At 43.4% G+C, this 20,859-nt stretch overlaps 1 protein-coding gene across 2 annotated transcripts in view; it reads right to left on the bottom strand.

The window, feature by feature from the left end:
- The window catches only part of ZMYND19 (zinc finger MYND-type containing 19), a 422,686-nt gene that overhangs the window by 309,540 nt on the left and 92,287 nt on the right, over positions 1-20,859 (bottom strand). For both annotated transcript variants that reach the window (XM_030206586.1, XM_030206585.1), the window contains exon 3: positions 792-898. In XM_030206586.1, the coding sequence (XP_030062446.1) occupies positions 792-898 (107 nt within the window). The remainder of the gene's footprint in view (positions 1-791; positions 899-20,859) is intronic.

Genomic DNA, 20,859 nt, shown 5'->3' with positions numbered 1-20,859 from the left:
AAATAGAGGAGTTGGTCAAAGGTTTGGTGTACCAACGCCACATCTCTGGTACTAATAGGAAGGCTATATAGATGAGGCTTTTTTTTTTTTTTTTTTTTTTTAAAGCTGGTGAGGTTTAAGTGATTATTATGAGTGGGAAAAGTGGGAAAAAAGCTGAAAGTAGAATGAATGTGGGGAGTTAAAGGGGGACATATGGATAAGAAAGCTGATTTTTTAAAAATATTGTTACAATGTTTCTGAAGATTTCTGTATGGTGTCCTCCATATAAGGAGACAAATTGTAAAATTCAAGGCCACAAATTTGTGAGCAGTATGGCTCAATTACAATCATATGTATGATCCACTGCACACGGACACACAAATGAGGGTCACCATTAATCCGATGTGTTTAGAAGTTGAAATATTTCAACTATATTTTAGCTTTGTATAAAATTTAAAAATTTAAGTGTAAAAGAGCCCCACTAACTCCCTCCTTTGGTAAAAATCTTCATGCTTACAATCCATCAACTCCATAATAGATTAAGACAAAAATTATTACCCCCCCCCCCCCCCCCCCCCCCCCAACACACACAAAAAAAAACTGTACTAGCGCCAGAAACCCCCTACAAATATCGTAGAATCCAGTTCTGGTGTTAAAAAAAAAAAACTGTACAGCATACACAATCTAGATGTAGATTTTTCTTTGAGAAAGGCTATGCAATAGTTAGGACCTTCATTTTAAATTGCACTTGGTTTTTTTCTTAATTCAATAGTCCCAAGACTCTCTTTAAAGGTTATCAAACATTTACCTACCACAAGAGTTCGTGAAGCAAACGACCAGACCCCCTTCCTTTGTTCTTGTCAAATGCATAAGCAAATATCTTGGCACCATTACCATCAGCATCAACTTCCATTCGCGCCTTAAAAAGGACCAACATTTGAGTTATTCCTTTAAATTTTGTTTTGGATTCTCATATTTCACTCCTTTCCACAAAAAGGAACTCAAATCAGCTAATACATCAACCATATTTTTTTAAAATTGTTATTATATTTAAAATAGCACTAAATACCAATAAATACATCCAATCTCCCTGTCGCACAGAAAGATAAAGAATGTAACCCCCCCCCTTCAACTCCAATCTTTCAAAAAGAAATCCCAGCACTCCCAAATTAAGAAATTTACAGGGATGACTTGGTGGTGACAGCTAGAGAATGACACGAGAACGGGGACCCGCAGTAACTGCGGGGCTGGGGACGGGGACAGAGCTTGCAGGGGCAAATCACACGAGGATGGGGATGAACTTTGTCCCTGTGTCGTTTTCTACTTTGAAGTCTGTTAATGAACTGGACTTTTGCCTAGTGCCAAATACACACCCCACAGTATGCTTTTATGCTGCCATAGAAATGCCACCTTACATGGACAGACTAAATTAGGTCCAGCATAAGGTCTTGAGGTTAAAACAGTTCACGAAGGCCAGCAAGATCCAAGGGTAGATACATTCCGCTCACAGCCAGAGATAAAACAGTGGCTTTTACAGATCTAGATGGCTAAACCTTTCCAAATCCTTTTTAAACCCAACCATAATCAAATCCATGACCCTTGACTCTAGCTCTGATCACTTTCTCAAGCAACAAGTCCCATAGCTTAATTGTACAGAGCTGAAAAACACACTTCATTTGATTTAAAAAATGTACTAAATGTTTTTTTGTGAAGTATCCTTTTCTTAGTACAACTTTTTCATATGCAGCCCCCAAATTCTGAAACACATTACAGCTGGAACTTAGGGTTGAACCTTTATTTCCTGTTTTCAAAAAGCTTTTTCAACAGGTATTCACTTACTACCTAATGCTATAATTCTCTTTTTCCTTCTTTTCTCCTTCTTTCCTATTTAATTTTTAATCTGAATTTCTCTGCATCCTGTTTTGTACACCGCCTTGCTACTTCTTGTGAATGGCAGTATATCAAGTCTTTGGAAATAAATAATAAATTACTAACTGAAAGGGTAATTCTCTATTTTCTTCTTCCAGTCCTGCTCACGATTTTATTTACATCTATCAAATCTTTCAGCTGTCTTCTCCAACCTGAAGAATTCTATTTAGCCTTTTTTAACAGGTTAGATGTACTGTCTTATTTGAGTAATTTAGATTGTAAACTGCTTTGTCAGCTAAAGGTGGTATAGTAAGCCAGAAATAAATAAAATACATTTTGCCTGCCCTGTATCTTGTTGCGATGAAGCAATCAGAACCGCATATAGCATCCAGGGTTCAGTCACATCATAAATGGATAGCAGCATTATAGATAATCGGTTCCTTTCTGAACAATTTCTACATCGTAATATTTTATTTTTGACCATTACAGCACACTGAGCCAAGGATTCAAGATTTGCCCACATTCACTCCTAGAACCTCCCTCCTAATATAAAACCCTGTGTAATATAACTACATAGTTAGGATTATTTTTTCTTCATATGCATCATTTTGCACTTGTCCCCCTTCAATTCCATCTGCCATTTAGATGCCCTGTCCCCCAGTCTCATCAGGTCCTACTAAAATTCCTCATAAGCCTCTAATAATTTACAGTCATTTGCATCTACAATTTTATCGCTACCTTTTCCAGATCATTTATACATTTAACTTCAACTGAAATGTTAAAAAAAGCACCAGTCCCAGAAGAAATTACCAAGGGCCATCATTGTTTACCTTTCTCCGAGAACCCAACTGATAGATTAACAGATTACTATTAGGTCTAATTTCATTTGATTTCTCCAGAACTTTGGGGTGTATACCCAGTGGTCATGATGTGTTACTCTTTAGACTGTTGATTTGCTCCACTACATGCTTATTATTGTTAAACTGCTGTAATGATGCATTTCTGCAGTATATCAAGCAACTGTAAAGGAAAAATCTGAACATCAGAAAACAGAGTGAGTCTCTGACTGATCTAATGCAACTCAAGGAAAGAAAATTAGCAGGTAAAGCCAAACTTTTTCGTTCCTGTTCATCCCACTAGACCAGTACAGAATGCAAGGACAAAGATACCCTTGCTGGTGGTACTCTAGTACCAGAAGCAGCATCCTCTATGTTATGTCCAACCTATAATATTTAGAGAAGGAATGTAAACTAAGACCAGGTAGTAGCCCTACAAATCTCAATAGGAGAAAAATAGATACAGTCCAAGAAACTGCCATATCCCTCAGAAAATGAGTCTGAAGGCTTTCAGAGGCTCTCGACCCTTTGATGGTATAGGCCAAAGTAACAGCCTCCTTTAGCCAATACACTTTGATAGTTGCTTCACCCTTCTTAGAACCAAAACACTACAAATTGTGCTATCTGCAAAAATCATATTACCAATGAAGTGTTCCACCAACATCCAGAAACCATAAGATACTAAAGTCACCCCCCCCCCCCCCCCCCCCACCCATACTCTGCACTACTTGGTCCACATGAAAGACAAACTTTTCAGAAGAAAGGAGGGAACCATCTTAGTCAAAACCTCTGTTTTTGTAACAGGCATAAAAGGGTTTTCAACAAAATAAAGCTGGTAATTCTAAAATCCTCCTTATTGAACAAATAATGACCAAAGGGCACAGCTGTTAACACCCGAAGATCTAGATTCAGATTCTACATCAGATGAGCCACACCAGGAAAAATACACTACAGCCAGGTGTGAAGCTTTCAAGTGATTCCTGTAACAGGCCAAGGCTGCCAACTGAACTTACAAGCACAAGGCCAAGCCCTTTTTCAGATTATCCTGCAAGAAAAGCAGATTTGAACCACAGAACTGTTAAGAAGATGGGGGAAAAAATCTCTCCACACAAAGCCTCAAAAACTCTCTAGATTCTAGCATAAGATATAACAACCCCATATACATATTTTTATGCTCAAGACACGTCCTATTAAAGGCTAATAATATAACAGACGTGATCAGGTCATTCATCACCACTGGTCCTTGAAAACAATGCTTCACCTGAGGGAACTTGACACTCTCCCACTTGTAGCCAGATCCATGTACCATGAAAGTCTGAGCCAAAATTGGGCACTAGCAGAATTACAAATACACCGCCATTTGTAACATTCAGCTCAGAAGAGGCCATGGAGGGAAAGGCATAAGATAAGCTTACTCGCAGCCATTTTTGAGGACACCTAACCCCGATGTTCCAAATTCCTTATGACAACAAATATATGGGAACCTAGGCATTCTGACCTGATCAAAAACTACACGAGTCAGAAACAAAATGAAGCTCAGTTTCTATAAATCTGCCACACAGGTTCACCGAACCTGGTATCAGACCAAAACCAGTCCTAAAGAACTGCACAAAAGGTGGAGGGGAAAAAAACAAAAACATCAGCTTATCAAAAACTGCTCTTTAGCATACTGCTCGAGATACAAGCAAGTTATCACTAGTCAGAGAAAAACTCCACCCATATCAGGAAAAGTGAAAGCTCTGAAGACCCTGAAAAGGAACACACATTTTTAAAAACCCGCTATGCAAATTCTTAAAACACTGTCACTTATCTTGCCAAACTCGACAAAAGCATAGCTTCACATATAGAACCCAACAAGGAATCGTTTCGCCACAGCTGCTTCAAGGGTATAACTCCTGTTCCTTGACCACAGTTGTAATAGTTGTGATAATGACAAAGGCCTCTTTGAACAGCTCTTATTGTCCTAGGTCTAGAACACATCTGCCTAAATGTTTTCAGACCACACTGCCAAAAATGCTTGAAGGTGGACCTTGGCCCAGAGAAAACAGACCTTCTCTGCCATTGTCAGATACTTTGCTCCTTCTTGCCCATTGACATAAGCCTCTGCTGTGGCATTATTGGAAAAGACTTGCTCTGCACAAAGGGTTTAAAAAGCATTACATCAATGTTTGCATGACTAAGAAATAAGATGGGAGAGTTGGAATATATTGCACTAAATGAAAAATTGGATATAATAGGCATTACTGAGACCTAGTGGAAGGAGGATAACTCATTACAAATTCAGCAGGACACAAATCACACCTTTGAATTTGTGTGGGTTGAAATTCCATGTATAAAAGGGAAAAGGACGGTGATAGGAGTGTACTACCGTCCGCCTCGCCAGGATGAGCAGGTAGACGCAGAAATGATAAAAGAAATCGGAGACGCAAACAAAATGGGCAATGTAATAATGGGTGACTTCAATTATCCAAATATAGACTGGGTAAATGTAACATCGGGACACGCTAGAGAGGTACAATTCCTTGATGAAATCAAGGACAGCTTTATGGAGCAGCTGGTGCAGGAGCCGACGAGAGAAGGAAAAATTCTAGACTTGGTCCTTAGTGGAGCGCATGATCTGGTGAGGGACGTTATGGTACTGGGGCCGCTTGATAACAGTGATCATAATATGATCAGTTTTAACATCGACCTTGAAGTAACTGTACACAGAAAGTCAAATACGTTAGCGTTTAACTTTAAAAAAGGAGACTATGATAAAATGAGAAGAACGGTGGAAAAAAAAAACTTAGAAGAGCGGCTGTGAGGGTCAAAAATTTAAATCAGGCGTGGATGCTGTTCAAAAATACCATCCTGGAAGCCCAGGCCAAATATATTCTGCGTATTAAAAAAGGAGGACGGAACTCCAAAAGACAGCAGGCCTGGTTGAAAAGTGAGGTGAAGGAAGCTATTAGAGCTAAAAGAAACGCCTTCAGAAAATGGAAGAAGGAACCGTCTGAAAATAACAAGAAGCACCATAAGGAGTGTCAAAGCAAATGCAAGGCGCAGATAAAGAAGGCCAAGAGGGATTACAAAAAAAAGATAGCATTAGAGGCAAAAAAACACAGTAAAAAATTTTTTTGGTATATTAAAAGCAGGAAGCCGGCAAAAGAATTGGTTGGGCCGCTGGATGACCGAGGGGTAAAAGGGGCAATCAAGGAAGACAAAGACGTAGCGGAGAGATTGAATGAATTCTTTGCTTCGGTCTTCACTGAGGAAGATTTGGGTGGGATACCGGAGTCGGAAATGATATTTCAAGCAGACGAGTCGGAGAAACTTACTGACTTCACGGTAAACCTGGAAGACGTAATGGGGCAGTTCAGCAAACTGAAGAGTAGCAAATCCCCTGGACCGGATGGTATTCATCCTAGAGTACTGATAGAACTGAAAAATGAGCTTGCGGAGCTACTGCTAGTGATATGCAATTTATCCTTAAAATCGAGCATGGTACCGGAAGATTGGAGGGTGGCCAATGTAACATCCATTTTTTAAAAAGGTTCCAGGGGAGATCCAGGAAATTATAGACCGGTGAGTCTGACGTCGGTGCCTGGGAAAATGGTAGAGGCTATTATTAAAAACAAAATTACAGAGCACATCCAAGGACATGGATTACTGAGACCGAGTCAGCACGGCTTTTGTGTGGGGAAATCTTGCCTGAACAATTTACTTCAATTCTTTGAAGGAGTAAACAAACATGTGGACAAAGGGGAGCCAGTTGATATTGTGTATCTGGATTTTCAAAAGGCGTTTGACAAGGTACCTCATGAAAGGCTACAGAGGAAATTGGAGGGTCATGGGATAGGAGGAAAAGTCCTATTGTGGATTAAAAACTGGTTGAAGGATAGGAAACAGAGAGTGGGGTTAAATGGGCAGTATTCACAATAGAGAAGGGTAGTTAGTGGGGTTCCTCAGGGGTCTGTGCTAGGACCGCTGCTTTTTAATATATTTATAAATGATTTAGAGATGGGAGTAACTAGCGAGGTAATTAAATTTGCTGATGACACAAAGTTATTCAAAGTCGTTAACTCGCGACAGGATTGTGAAAAATTACAGAAGGACCTTTCGAGACTGGGAGACTGGACGGCTAGATGGCAGATGACTTTTAATGTGAGCAAGTGCAAGGTGATGCATGTGGGAAAAAAAACCCCGAATTATAGATATGTCATGCAAGGTTCCACATTAGGAGTTACGGACCAAGAAAGGGATCTGGGTGTCGTCATCGATAATACACTGAAACCTTCTGCTCAGTGTGCTGCTGCGGCTCGGAAAGCAAATAGAATGTTGGATATTATTAGGAAAGGTATGGAAAACAGGTGTGAGGATGTTATAATGCCATTATATCACTCCATGGTGCGACCGCACATTGAGTATTGTGTCCAATTCTGGTTGCCGCATCTCAAGAAAGATATAGTGGAACTGGAAAAAGTGCAGCGAAAGGTGACTAAAATGATAGCGGGGATGGGACTACTTCCCTATGAAGAAAGATTAAGGAGGCTAGGGCTTTTCAGCTTGGAGAAGAGACGGCTGAGGGGAGACATGATAGAGGTACATAAAATAAATGAGTGAAGTGGAACAGGTGGATGTGAAGCGTCTGTTCACGCTTTCCAAAAATATTAGGACTAGGGGGCATGCGATGAAACTGCAGTGTAGGAAATTTAAAACAAATCGGAGAAAATGTTTCTTCACTCAACGCGTAATTAAACTCTGGAATTCGTTGCCGGAGAAAGTGGTGAAGGCGGTTAGCTTGGCAGAGTTTAAAAAGGGGTTAGACGGTTTCCTAAAGGACAAGTCCATAAACCGCTACTAAATGGACTTGGGAAAAATCCACAATTCCAGAAATAACATGTATATAATGTTTGTACGTTTGGGAAGCTTGCCAGGTGCCCTTGGCCTGGATTGGCCGCTATCGTGGATAGGATGCTGGGCTCGATGGACGCTTGGTCTTTTCCCAGTGTGGCATTACCAACGAGATCAACCAGAGCTTCCAGACTATGCACTCTTGGGCGGACTCATTCAAGTTAAAACTCAACGCAGAAAAAACTCAATGTCTAGTTCTCACCTCCCAATACAATACGAACAACTACCCTACAATAACTACACCCTACTGCACACTTCCTATCTCAGAAAATCTGAAAATCTTTGGAGTCACCATTGACCGAAACCTCACTCTCGACACCCACGCGAAGAACACTACGAAAAAAAAATGTTCCAATCGATGTGGAAACTCAAAAGAATAAAACCTTTCTTCCCAAGAAACATCTTCCGCACCCTAGTACAGTCACTGGTAATAAGCCACTTGGACTACTGTAACGCTCTATACGCAGGCTGCAAAGAACAGACCATCAAAAAACTCCAGACAGCCCAGAACACAGTAGCCAGACTCATTTTTGGAACACCTAAATACGAAAGTGCGAAACCCCTCAGAGAGAAACTGCACTGGCTCCCGCTCAAGGAACGAATCAAGTTCAAGATCTGCACGAATGTACACAAAATCATTCATGCGGATGCCCCACTCTATATGCTAAACCTAGTGGACTTACCGCCCAGGAATGCCAAAAGATTGGCCCGCAAATTCCTCAACCTGAACCTCCCCAGCTGTAAAGGAATGAAATACAAACAAGCTTATGCTACTACCTTTGCGTACAAAAGCACACAGTCCTGGAACGCACTACCCACGGCGCTGAAAACCATAACCAATCTAACAAGCTTTCGCAAAGCCCTGAAAACACATCTCTTCAAGAGAGCCTACAAAAGTCACCCTCAATGAAACAAATCATTCCTTAAACTACCCAATTACACCCAAGACACCTCTCACACGACCTTACCCAACACCTTTCCATCTGAATTCCTCTTTCACCTCAGCTTATGATTGGCTGTCTTTTTTTTTTTGTCTTCAAATCATGTAACAACGTTTTCATTTCCATACTCTGTAAGCCACATTGAGCCTGCAAAAAGGTGGGAAAATGTGGGGTACAAATACAATAAATAAAATAATAATAAAATACTTATGATCACTGTCCACAAACCTTAAACCACCAGGGACAGAAGAAGCAGAAAATGAGCCCTCCAGCTAATAAGATTTGCATCCATTATCAACCAATCAAGAGCTTCTAGACTCGGGATAGATTCTAATACTTCAGTCACCATGCAAGACTAGCTATAGCCTCTCACATGCATGAGAAGCATGTCTTGTAACTCTGGTACTGTGACCACCACTGGCATAGGAACACCTGGAGGGTTCACATATGGGCACAAGCCCCCAGATCAAGAGTCAATGCCACAGAGCCGAGCACTTTCATATAATCCCAGGTCCTAGGTGCTTTCTTTGCATGAGGGAACTATCTGAACTTGGAGCTTCATATTTCTCTGCTTGGGCAAGATCACCTTCCCCCTGCAGATACTGAAATTCAAGTGCACTAGGCACTGCAAGGGTTCCAATTTGCTCTGAGGTTGAGGGATAACAGCCCAACTCTGCTCCTCTATCTTCGCTCTGATAAGCCAGATGTCTATATATAGATGGACCACAACACCCTCTATGCAGATTTTGGAAAATGTCCAAGGAGCTGTGGGCCAGTATAATGTATTCCTATTAATAAAGGTGGAAAGAAGAGCAAACCTCAGCCAGCACGATTAAAGTGAAAAAGGCTAGAACATATTTCAGAATATTGGGGAAAAAAAAAAAAAAAGAGCAGAATGAAAAAACCAAACAAACCAAGAAACATAAGCACTGGCAAGTTAAATGCAAAGAATGGATAAAGGCAGCCAAAAGAATACGAAGAGAAACTTGCCTCACAGGCAAAAATTCATAGTAATAACTTTTTGAGGTTTTTAAGCAGAAAGCATGTGAGGGAATCTGTGGGACCGTTAGATCATCAAGGAGTAAAAGGGGCACTTATAGGCAGATGATCAAAAGCCACGCGTTGTTCCAAACAGCACTCTAAAAATAGCGCTGGAACAGCGCGGGGCTTTACCGGACCTATGATCAAAGATAATTGCATGCAAATTTAAGCACAAAATTCTCTCTGATCATGGGGTAGAAGTGTGGGAAGATTGTGCCTGATCATGCACTCAGGCACAATCCTCCCACACTTGTTTGACAGGTCTGGGCTGTCAAAAGCCCAGACCTGTTAAACACAGGGGCTGGAGGTCCATGGGACCACCAGACCCCAACTAGCCCCCCCTCCGAGCCAAGCAAAACGGGGGCTGGAGGTCCCCACGACCTCTCACCCCCGACACAGGTTCAAGCAGCCCTCGCAGGAACCCTGAGCTAACCCTCCCCCCAACAGGGGGCTGGAGGTCCGGCAGACCTCTAGTCCCCCCGACACAGGTTCAGGGGGGCCTGGAAATCCAGTGGGTCTCCAGCCCTCCCCAACATCCCTCAGATGTCCCTGGTGGCCTAGTGGGCCAGAGGTGAAATCCACCCCCCCCCCCCACCTGGGGGTCTAGCGGCCCTTCCCCACCCCCCTACCTAAAGTTGGAGGAGGGAGGTGGCCTCCCTCCTCTTCCATCGGTGCCGCCTGCAAAATGGCAGCGCCCAGCCCAGTGCATCCTGGGATGCGGTGGGAGAGGTTTCACACCATACAGCACATCCCAGGAAGGCTGGGTGCCGCAATTTTGCTGGCGGCGCCGATGGAAAAGGTGGGGGGGGGGGACCGGAGGTTTGCCGGACCTCCAGCCCCGTTGCTGGGGGGATAGGGTAGGGTGGGTGTCGGTCAGGTTGGCACGGGGTTCCTGCAGGGGCTGCTGCATTGGGGGGGGAATGGGGGCCTTCTAGCATGCAAATGCATGCTGGACAGGGCTTACCATACCTCCTCAATGGTCTGCAAACCCTAACACCAGCTCTGAGCTGGCATAGGGTTTGCTGTGGCCAGCAAGCCAATCTTTGGCGCACTGGTCGCTGATCATTGGAGATGTTTAGCCCTGTTTTGAATGCATTTTAGTTGCATTCAGAGCCCGCAAGCGAATTATTTCACACGATTGGGGGCTCTAATCATTAAGTGGTAGCAAACGCAGGAGCTAGTATGGTGCTAACAGCTTCTAGCGTTCGTTTCTAATCATTGGCCCATCAGGGAGGACAATCTTTACTGAAATAAGGTTTTCCTGTAACAGAGATGGTTTTCAAGGGTGACGAAGAGGAACTGAAAGAAAACTCATTGAAACTGGAAGATGTACTGACCCAAGTCGACAAATTAAAACAGAGGGTAGGGTTAAATGGCCAATTCTCTCGGTGGAGGGTGAATAGCAGTGTGCTCCAAGGATCTGTACTGGCAGTGGTGTTACTTAACATACTTATAAATGATCTGGAAATGGGAACGAGTGAGGTGATTAAGTTTGCAGACACAAAACTAGTCAGAGTTGTTAGAATGCATGCAGATTGTGAAAAAAATGAAGGAAGTTGGAAGACTGGACACTCAAATGGCAGAAGAAATTTAATGTGGACAAATGCAAGGTGATGAACATCGGGAAGAATAATCCAAATCATAGTTACTTGATGCTAAGATCCACCTTATAGGAGTCAGAATTCAAGAAAAAGATCTAGGTGACATTGTAGACAATATGCAGAAATGTTCTGCCCAGTGTGTGGCGGCAGTCAAAAAACGCAAACAGGATGCTAGAAATTATTAGGATAGGGATAGAAAATAAGACAGATAATGCTTCTATTGCTCCATGGTGCAACCACACTGAGTATTGTGTGCAATTCTGGTAGCCATATCTTTACAAAGCAAGGTTCAAATAAGGGCAACAAAATGATTAAGGGATGGACCTCCTCTCATATGAAGGAAGGTTTAAGAGGTTAGGCCTTTTCAGCTTGGAAAAGAGACAGATGAGGGGGGGAGGTATGATAGAGGTCTACAAAACCCTGAGTGGTGTAGAATGAGAAGTCAAATCGATTTTTCACTCTTTCAAAAAGTATAAAGACCAGGGGACACAATGAAATTACTGAAAATACTTAAGCTCTGGAACTTGTTGCCAGAGGATGTGGTATCAGCAGTTAATGTACCTAAGTTTAAAAAAAAAAGGCTTGGACAAGTTCCTAGAGGAAAAGTCCATAGTCTACTATTGAGACAGACACGGGGATTCTATTTGGGATTCTATCAGGTACTTGTGACCTGAATTGGCCACTGCAGGAAGCAGGATACTGGGCTAGATTGACCATTGGTCTAACCCAGTAATGGTTATTCTTATGTAGGAAAGCACTTGAAACTGGCACTGTTGACTCAGTACAGTGAAATTAAGATACCTTTGATGCAGCCCTCAAACTGGAATATGAACCTTCGCCTTCAATGCTATGAGGAATTCCCTACAATGACTGAATGCACCACGCGCAAAGTGAGGTCTGGAAAGCCTGGTTAACCCTTTCAAATCGAGAATGGGCCTGAAGGAACCTCCTATTTCAGAACCACAAAAAAACATGGAATTAACATCACATTCCTACTTGGGTACAGAAATACCCTTGGCCAAACTACTATCGAATCAGAACTTAAATCCATTCATATAAGCTGACGATGTAACGATCTTCATCCCATTCAAACAAGATCTAAGAGAAATATCCAACGAAATCAAACAAAGCCTACACATCATGAATTCCTGGGCAGATGCATTTCAGCTGAAACTCAATGCAGAAAAAAACCCAATGCCTAGTACTCACCTCACAATACAATAAGAACAAATTTACCACCATCAACACACCTAAACTAAATCTACCAATCTCGGACACCCTAAAAATTCTTGGAGTCACTATTGATCGACACCTGACACTTGAGAACCATGCGAAAAACATAACTAAAAAGATGTTTCACTCAATGTGGAAACTAAAAAGAATCAAACCATACTTTCCAAGGACTGTTTTCCGCAATCTGGTACAATCACTAGTACTCAGTCATCTGGACTACTGTAATTCACTTTACGCTGGTTGCAAAGAACAAATACTTAAACTCCAGACTGCCCAGAACACGGCAGCCAGACTAATATTCGGCAAACCAAAATACGAAAGCGCAAAACCTTTATGTGAAAAACTACACTAGCTCCCACTTAAAGAACGGATCACATTCAAGCTTTGCACCCTAGTCCATAAAATCATCCATGGCGACGCCCCAGCTTACATGTCGGACCTAATAGACCTACCACCCAGGAACGCAAAGAAATCTTCTTGTACATTCCTCAATCTTCATCCCCCTGTGCAAAGGCCTGAAATATAAACTAATGCACTCATCAACCTTCTCCTACATGAGCACGCAGTTCTGGAACGCATTGCCACGTCACCTGAAAACGGTCTATGAATTGACCAACTTCTGTAAAGCATTAAAAACTTATCTCTTTGACAAGATATATCACAATGAGCAACACATGTAACTGTACAACCTTAATACATCCAGCATTATCTTATAATGCCTTCTGCTCTTACACTATGATGTATCTTCATGTAACCCAAAACACTCTGAAAGCCAAATGTATTCTCTCTTCTATTTCAGTATCCATGACGAATTGTAAGCCACATTGAGCCTGCAAAGAGGTGGGATAATGTGGGATACAAATGTAACAAATAAATAAAAACACTGCCCTTAAGGCTAGCAAACATCTTTATGTTTCAACGTTTTTTATTGATGACATCATAAATCACAATTTCTCCTCTGCACAACAATTACAAAACAATCTTATTATTTCAAGATTATTTGCTAGAACATAGCAAAAAAAAACCAAAAACAAAAAAAAAAAAAAAAAAAAAAGATATATAATATTACTGACAGTCCTCAAACTTTTTAAATTTAACCCCCACTCCTCCCCCGAGTTTTAATTTCCTTTATGTTTGAATCTATGTAATAAACTTGTCAAGATATAAAGTAGGTGCAACGACAATCCAAATGATAGCCTATTACAGGAGTCATACTACAATTCAATATAATACATCGCAAATGGTAAAGGGCCTTGTGTCTGATAGCCCTTCACCAATAGACCCCTCCTCTGTTAAGTGCATCTGATCCGTTCTTACATTCTCTGCACCCATTAGACTGTAAATTCCTTTTTTAATCTTATTGTTCCCCCTTCGTCCCACCCTCCCTAACCCCCCCACCCTCCCACTCTCCCCTTTTTAATAAACAAAGCTAAACTGGGAGTATCCTCAAGAGCCTCTGATAGAGCTCCGCAGTACTTAACAGCAAACTTCTCCCTCTAGGGCTCAGCATTCGTATGTACGGGGCCCAAACCTGGAGGAATTGCTTTTTACATTTGGCTGACATTTTTGCATCTCGGGCTTCCCACAAGGCCAGAAGATGTACTTGATTCCTCCAGTGCCAGTAGGCAGGTGCCTCCGTGGAGGTCCAATATTGCTTAATACATTTGCAAGCCACCAAACTCAGCTTCCTACATAGAAGAGCCACAGGCGCCTTTAAGGGAGTAAAGGCCCTAGGTTGGTCTAACAAGACTTGTCTTTCAGTTCCCTGGATTTTATTGCCTAGCCTTATCAAAAACCCACGAACTCGTTGCCAAAATGCCCTCACCTTTGGGCACTGCCATACAGCATGGTAGAACGAGCCTGGACTGCCATCACATTTAAAACAATTGGCACTCTCCGACCCCAACATATGAGCCAGCTGTGTTTTAGTCATGTATCCACGTAGGATCATCCTATATCCGCACTCTCTCAGTCTTTCATCCGTAGCTAACTGTCGTATCCCCCTCAGTGTTGCAGTCACGTCCCAGGACGCCAATGAGAAACCAAGATCTTGCTCCCATTTAAGTTTTATGCCATCATATTGTTTTGACGGTCTGCCTCGGACCAGGGCCCCATATAAGTCGGAAATCGCTGTCTCTCTACCGCCAATTTAGCAAGAAACTCCCGTATCTTTTCTCCCAAACGCCCTCCCAAGGTGTCCTGATTCAACATCTGCATATAATGTTTAATTTGTATGTATGCAAACCTATTCCCCCAGTCGGACCCTATCTTTCCCTGTAAGGCCTCATATGGTAGCAGTGCTCCGTTCTCTTGCAACAGGTGTTCCAACCTTGTGACGCCCTTCTGTCCCCAGTTCCTAAATGTCAGGTTATCAATTCCGACTTCGAACATTGGATTGCCCCGGATCGGGATTTGACTGGAGACATTCGGATGTCCCCCCAATTGTCCAACCCACCACTGCCGCGCCGCTCGAAGGGGGTGGAGCAATACGCTTTGTTTGAAGCGAGAAGGTATCCTTATGCCGAGGGAGATGAAATAGGGCAATCATGTCAAGAGGAGCGAAGAAGGCCCGTTCAAATGATGTAGGCGTGTAGTAGTGCTTTGCATGGAGCCAATCCCTCAAATGCCTAAGTAGGCACGCTTGATTATATAAAAATAAATCGGGGAAGCCTATGCCACCCTGTCTCCAACCTCCTATTAAGTCCTGTCTTAGCCTTGCCCTCTGCCCTGCCCAGCAAAACTGGCAGCACAGCCGATTTACACATTTCAAATCTCTCTTCAACAAGCGGATGGGCAAGGCATACAGCCAGCCTGGAAAAATCACCATCTGAATCAGGTGGACCCGCCCCATTAAGGACAATGGCAACCCCTTCCAGGAATCTAACTTATGTCTAGTGTATTCTAAGACAACCTTGACATTTAATTGATGTAAATCCGCGGTGTTCATTGTAAGCCTAATTCCAAGGTATTTAAAGGACTGTTGTGCCCATCGTAAAGGGAAGTCGCCTCCCCATTCCTCTCTATCCGCTGCCGGGGAAGCAAAGGCCTTGGACTTGTCCAAGTTAATCCGAAAGCCCGCATAATCACCGTACTGACGAAATGTCTCTAACAACGTTTCTAACGACTCTTTCGGGGACGTGAGGTGTACCAAGAGATCATCCGCGAAAGCTGCAATCTTAAATGTTTGTGCGCCCATGCTGACTCCTTGGATCAAGGGATTCTCCATAATATCTCCAATAAGAGGGTCAAGCACCAAAACAAAAAGAAGTGGGGATAGAGGGCAGCCCTGTCGGGTCCCTTTCTTAATTTGAAAACTCGATGATTCCACCCCATTAACCCACATCACTGCACTAGGGTTGGCATAGAGAGCTTGGATTGCCTCTACAAACTTACCAGAGAAGCCATAGCCTTCCAGTGTGTCAAAAAGAAAAGCCCAATGCACATTATCAAAGGCTTTTTCGGCGTCAAAGCTGATTAACAGTGACGCCAGGCCCTTGTGTGAGCCGTATTCTAAGGATATTAAGATGGCCCTCAGGTTCTTGCTTACTGCCTGGCCTTCTACAAAGCCCACCTGACTTTCATGTATTAGACGGGGCAGCAGTCTTGCCAGTCTGTTGGCTAGAATTTTTGCCAACAGCTTGGTGTCATAATTCAAAAGAGATATGGGTCGGTATAATGCCGGTTCCATTGGGTCCCTCCCTGGTTTTAACAACACTATTATTTGCGCCCTCAGTTCAGTTGGCACGGCCTTCGACTATCACCTGGTTTAGGAATTTAGTTAAATTTGGTATAATGCCCGCTCGCATCAATTTCTAAAATTCGGCACGCATACCATCTGGCCCCGGGGCCTTCAGCAATGGGCTCCGCGCTATTACCAAGGTCACTTCTTCTGTGAGTGGTTGATTAAGACGATCCGTTCTCGTTGTGTGAGCCTAGGGAGATTAAGGTTATTTAGATACATTTGATTATCGAGACCTGTGTCTTCTGGGGGGGCATATAAGTTTTTATAAGAAGCTTGAAATGTGTCGCAAATATCTTTGTCTGAGTTTTTAAGGCTTCCCCCCTTCCCCCAAATTGTAAGAATGTTCCTGGTTCCTCCCTTTGGCTTAATTAACTTGGCCATTAATTTGCCCGCTTTGTTTCCATGTTTGTAGAGCATGTAACGATAGTAAGTCTGCGATTTACGAACGCGCCCATGTAAGAGGTCATTCAGCGTTGATTGCAGACCCAACACCTGTTGTTTATGACTTGCCGCATGTGTCTCCCCAAACCGTTTCCTCGCATGACAAAGTTGTTTACTCAATCTTAAAATTTCTCGGTCCCTCGAGGCCCAGACATAATGTGCATGGCTTATAATTTCCCCACGGAGCACTGCCTTAGCTGCCTCCCAGAACAAGACAGGGTCATTCAAATGTTCCTGGTTATGTGCTACGTACACCTCCCAACTGGCCTGCAAGCGACCCTTTAATATGGGGTCTGTATAAAGCTCTATGGGAAATTGCCACCTTTTATCCCTTTTGCCCTGACCCGGTGGCTGCCATTCCACCTTAACCCACGCATGATCAGATATCCCATAAGGTCCAATCTCTGCCGCTATAATTTCCCGAAACATCTGGCGTGAAGTTAAGACAATCAATACGGGATTGTGTCGAATGGACCCTCGAAAGGTGGTTATAGTCTTTCATTCTCGGGTGAAGTACCCTCCAGACATCCGTCAAATCTAACAGCTGGCTCAATTGTAAGAGGCCTTTATTGTTATAGTAGGTCGTAGAGTTGCCAGAATTTGACTTGTCCAGGGATGTCCCAGACAGCATTGAAGTCCCCTCCCACTATAATCTCAGTGTGTGGTTGATTAAGGAGGAAATTTATCACTGTTTGAAAAAAACTTTCTGTCATAATTATTGGGAGCATAAATATTGCATATTAACAATTTTTGCCTGCCCACCGTGGCCTCCAATATAACGTAGCGACCCATGGTGTCCACTAAAAGTGGGCTTACCGCCGTAGCGAGTCCCTTTCGGAACGGTATTGCCACACACCCCTTTTTCCCCTGCACCATTATACACTCTCCTACCCACCAGGTGCTGAGTTTGGCATGTTCTACTTGAGAAAGATGCATCTCCTGTAGAAGAGCAATATCAGTGTGTTGTCTATTCAATTGTTGCAAGATCTTAGACCGTTTTATATGTGAATTCACTCCGCCTACATTCCATGATATAATGTTTACCATAATACTGATTTTGGTGAAATATTCAACGCCCCAATAAACTAAATTAGTAATGGAGGGGGACATCCCAGCCACTGTCTCCCCCCAACTCGCTTTCCCGTACCTATTGTTAGGCGTTGAGCCTGAGCCTGCTCCCTTGACCATCCGCCTCCCACCTGCAAGCCGCCTTCCCGAGTCATCCAATTGTTCTGTGATTCTGGACTCCTTTTAAGTACTCCCCTGTATCTTAAACCTTGTTCATTACTGCCTCCCCACCCACCTGACCCACCCCTCCCCTTTAACCCAAATCCCCCCTTCTCCCTCTCCTTACCCCACCCCTGCCCCTTATATCCGGACCCACTAATAGGGACCATCACTTCCTACGTCCCTCCCTCCTCCCTCCTAAAGCCATTGCAAAATCCCAACAGATCTAGTCAAATGTCTCTCAGAGTCCAAACCCTCTCCATTATAAGCCCTACAGTCCAACTTCAACTCTGTCTTTCCATTGGGCCTTTGAACTACTTAAACAGTAACCTTTAACTTTAACATGCTAGCAGTCTCTTCGCTGTTTTCTACCCACAGCTTAACCTCTGTAACGATATCCGTGCAATATGCCAAGACATGCTCATATACCATCTCTCCAGCGCATTGTCACTCCACCCTCCGGACTTCCTTCAGCGTGTGGTGTCTGTTTCCCCCTCTCAGCGGGGTGGCTGTGTCTAGTTGCTGCAAAAATTCCTGTGCTGCACTTGCTGTTTCGTAAATTTTAGTTGCTCCGTTGTGCTTAACGCGTAGTTTTGCCGGGTACTGCAGCGCAAAACGGATTTTTTTCTGAAATAATCTGGAGCAAATCCCCGAGAACAAGTGCCATTTTGCTGCCACTCCGGCAGAGTAGTCCTGAAAACACCGGACTGGTGTCCCCTCAAATTCCAGAGCTTTCCCAGCTCGCAACTGTTGCAAAATTTCTTGTTTTTGCCCATAGTCCAGAAAGCGTAGAATGACTATTCTAGGCTTATTGGAGTCTGTGCCCTTTCGATGCGTAATGGCCCCAGGGCTTCTGGGAGATGTAGTTCCTTGGCGATCCATTTTGCCAAAAAAGACTCCAGGCCTACCATGCGAATATTGTTTCTTCTGGACCTGTTCTCCAGGTCCTCAACTTTATCTTCAAGCGCCTGCACCTTATCCTGCAGTTGTTTCTAAGTGCCTTCGATTTCCGTGACGCAATCTTCAACTTTGCTGGCCCTCGTTTGGAACGCTGCACAGTCTTTTGAAAGGTCTGTAAGATGGGTCTGCACCCGTTCGAGTTTAGCGTCTATTGGGGCCAGCCGTCGGTCTAATAGGTCGTCCATCACTGCAGACATCTCCGCCGTAATCTCCGCGATCCATGTTGATGAAACCGTCGGTCCGGGCGGGCTTACAGGTGGCGCCATTTTCTCCTCTCCTGCCCTGGCACGGAGTTTGTCTTTTTGGGCACTTTTCATTGCCATAGCGTGCCCGAGTGTAGAAAATGAGTCACCAGTCCATGGATTCTCTTATGCGCTGATAGATACAAGTTGGGGTTTTATTTATATGGTTTAAAGACTTTGGAGAGAGGATAGCAGCCGGAGAGATCGTTCTGCTCAACCTCTCTCGGTCATGACGTCACCAGAAGTCCTAGCAAACATCTTTAAAACAGACATCACAACCTCCTTTTTTGGCCGGTGTGCAATAAAGACGACTACTTATAGTCTGCAAAACCATGGAAAAATTTCTCTGTATCCTCTTCTCACCACCTCTAGAACTTACTGGTTTGATGCTACTTAAGTCCACTCCTCAAAAAATGTGAGCAAGCAGACTCCCTATCCACTCCACTGAACCCCAACTCCACATTTCACTTCTGTGGAAGGCCCAGATGTCTTCTGACCTTGGGAGCCTCTCTTTTGTTTGAAACATTAGGCAGATACCTACTTTGCAATTAGGATTCCTGGGCCAAAGTGATCTTGCCTTGCCTCTCAGAACCTAGCAATTCCTGGTCCAGAATGAAAAGAACTATGGCCTCGTCTAACCCAGGTCTTCTCTAAATAGCAACTTTCCCTAAAAGGGAAGCCTAAGACATGTCTACTTGGCTAGGCGCCTTCTCTGGTCACATAATTGGTCTACAGATATAGTCTGACACTGCCATAGACCTAGTAAGATCTAATCAGGACATCAGCTAGGTATCTGGAACATAAGCCATGCCCAGCTCCAAGTGAGCAGCCTCTTTTAGATCTCGATCTTCATCCTCCGAGGCCTTGTTTGCATATGGCACCCAATGAAAACATGCTCTAGACTTGATCAGCACTGCTCACTGTTGCCTGAAACCCCAAGGCTGCCACCTCAAAGGCCTACTTAATCTATGACAAGTTTACAGGTTTTATGTGTTTTTCAAAGCTATACTGCCTTCTACTGGAATAGTTTTCCTCCTGGTGAGAGCCATCAAGGCATCAACCTTTAACAACGATTTTTTTTTATTCAGGAACCTCCCAATGGTTCTTTCATTCAACTCAAAGTGCAGCCTCTGAAGCCTCCCACGCCACTGAAATGAGAACTTGAATCAAGGCCTTGGTGGGTTTACAGATGCCCACTAAAATAGTGTCCTCTGAAGATCCTGCATCCTACACTTGCTGCTCTGTTATCATATAGTAACATAGTAGATGAAGACAAAGACCTATATGGTCCATCCAATCTGTCCAACAAGAGAAACTCGTATGTGCTACTTTATACATATACCTGACCTGATTTGTCCTTTCCATTTTCAAGGCACAGACCGTAGAAATGTGCCCAGCACTATCTTTGCATCCTAATTGCCAGTGTTGCCACCCAATCTCCACTAAGCTTCTGTGGATCCATTCTTTCTGAACAGGATTCCTTTGTTTATCCCACACATTTTTGAATTCTGTTACTGTTTTCATCTCCATCACCTCCCGCAGGACAGCATTCCAAGTATCCATCACTCTCCGTGAAAAAATACTTTGACATTTTTCCTGATTTCTTCCCTCCAGAAGAGTCATACTACTGAAGGACTGTCCCCTCACCCACTACAGCTGGCCTTGCTGTAGCAAGAAGATGCATTGAAAATAAAACCAGACACTGTCTGCAGACATGAATGAGTGCAAATCCCAGTCTTCGTTGAAAGGGAACTTCTGAAACGCTACGCCACTCCACAAGCCCTACTGAGTCAGCATCTTGCACCTGACATAGCAGAAAGGCTTTGAAGCAGAATAAAATCGGGGGAGGTGGGG

This window comes from Microcaecilia unicolor, chromosome 6 (genome assembly GCF_901765095.1).
Source record: "Microcaecilia unicolor chromosome 6, aMicUni1.1, whole genome shotgun sequence".
NCBI classification, from domain to species: Eukaryota; Metazoa; Chordata; class Amphibia; order Gymnophiona; family Siphonopidae; genus Microcaecilia; species Microcaecilia unicolor.
Note: the sequence above shows the minus strand (reverse complement) of the source record. Positions and strands in the feature narration are given on the sequence as shown.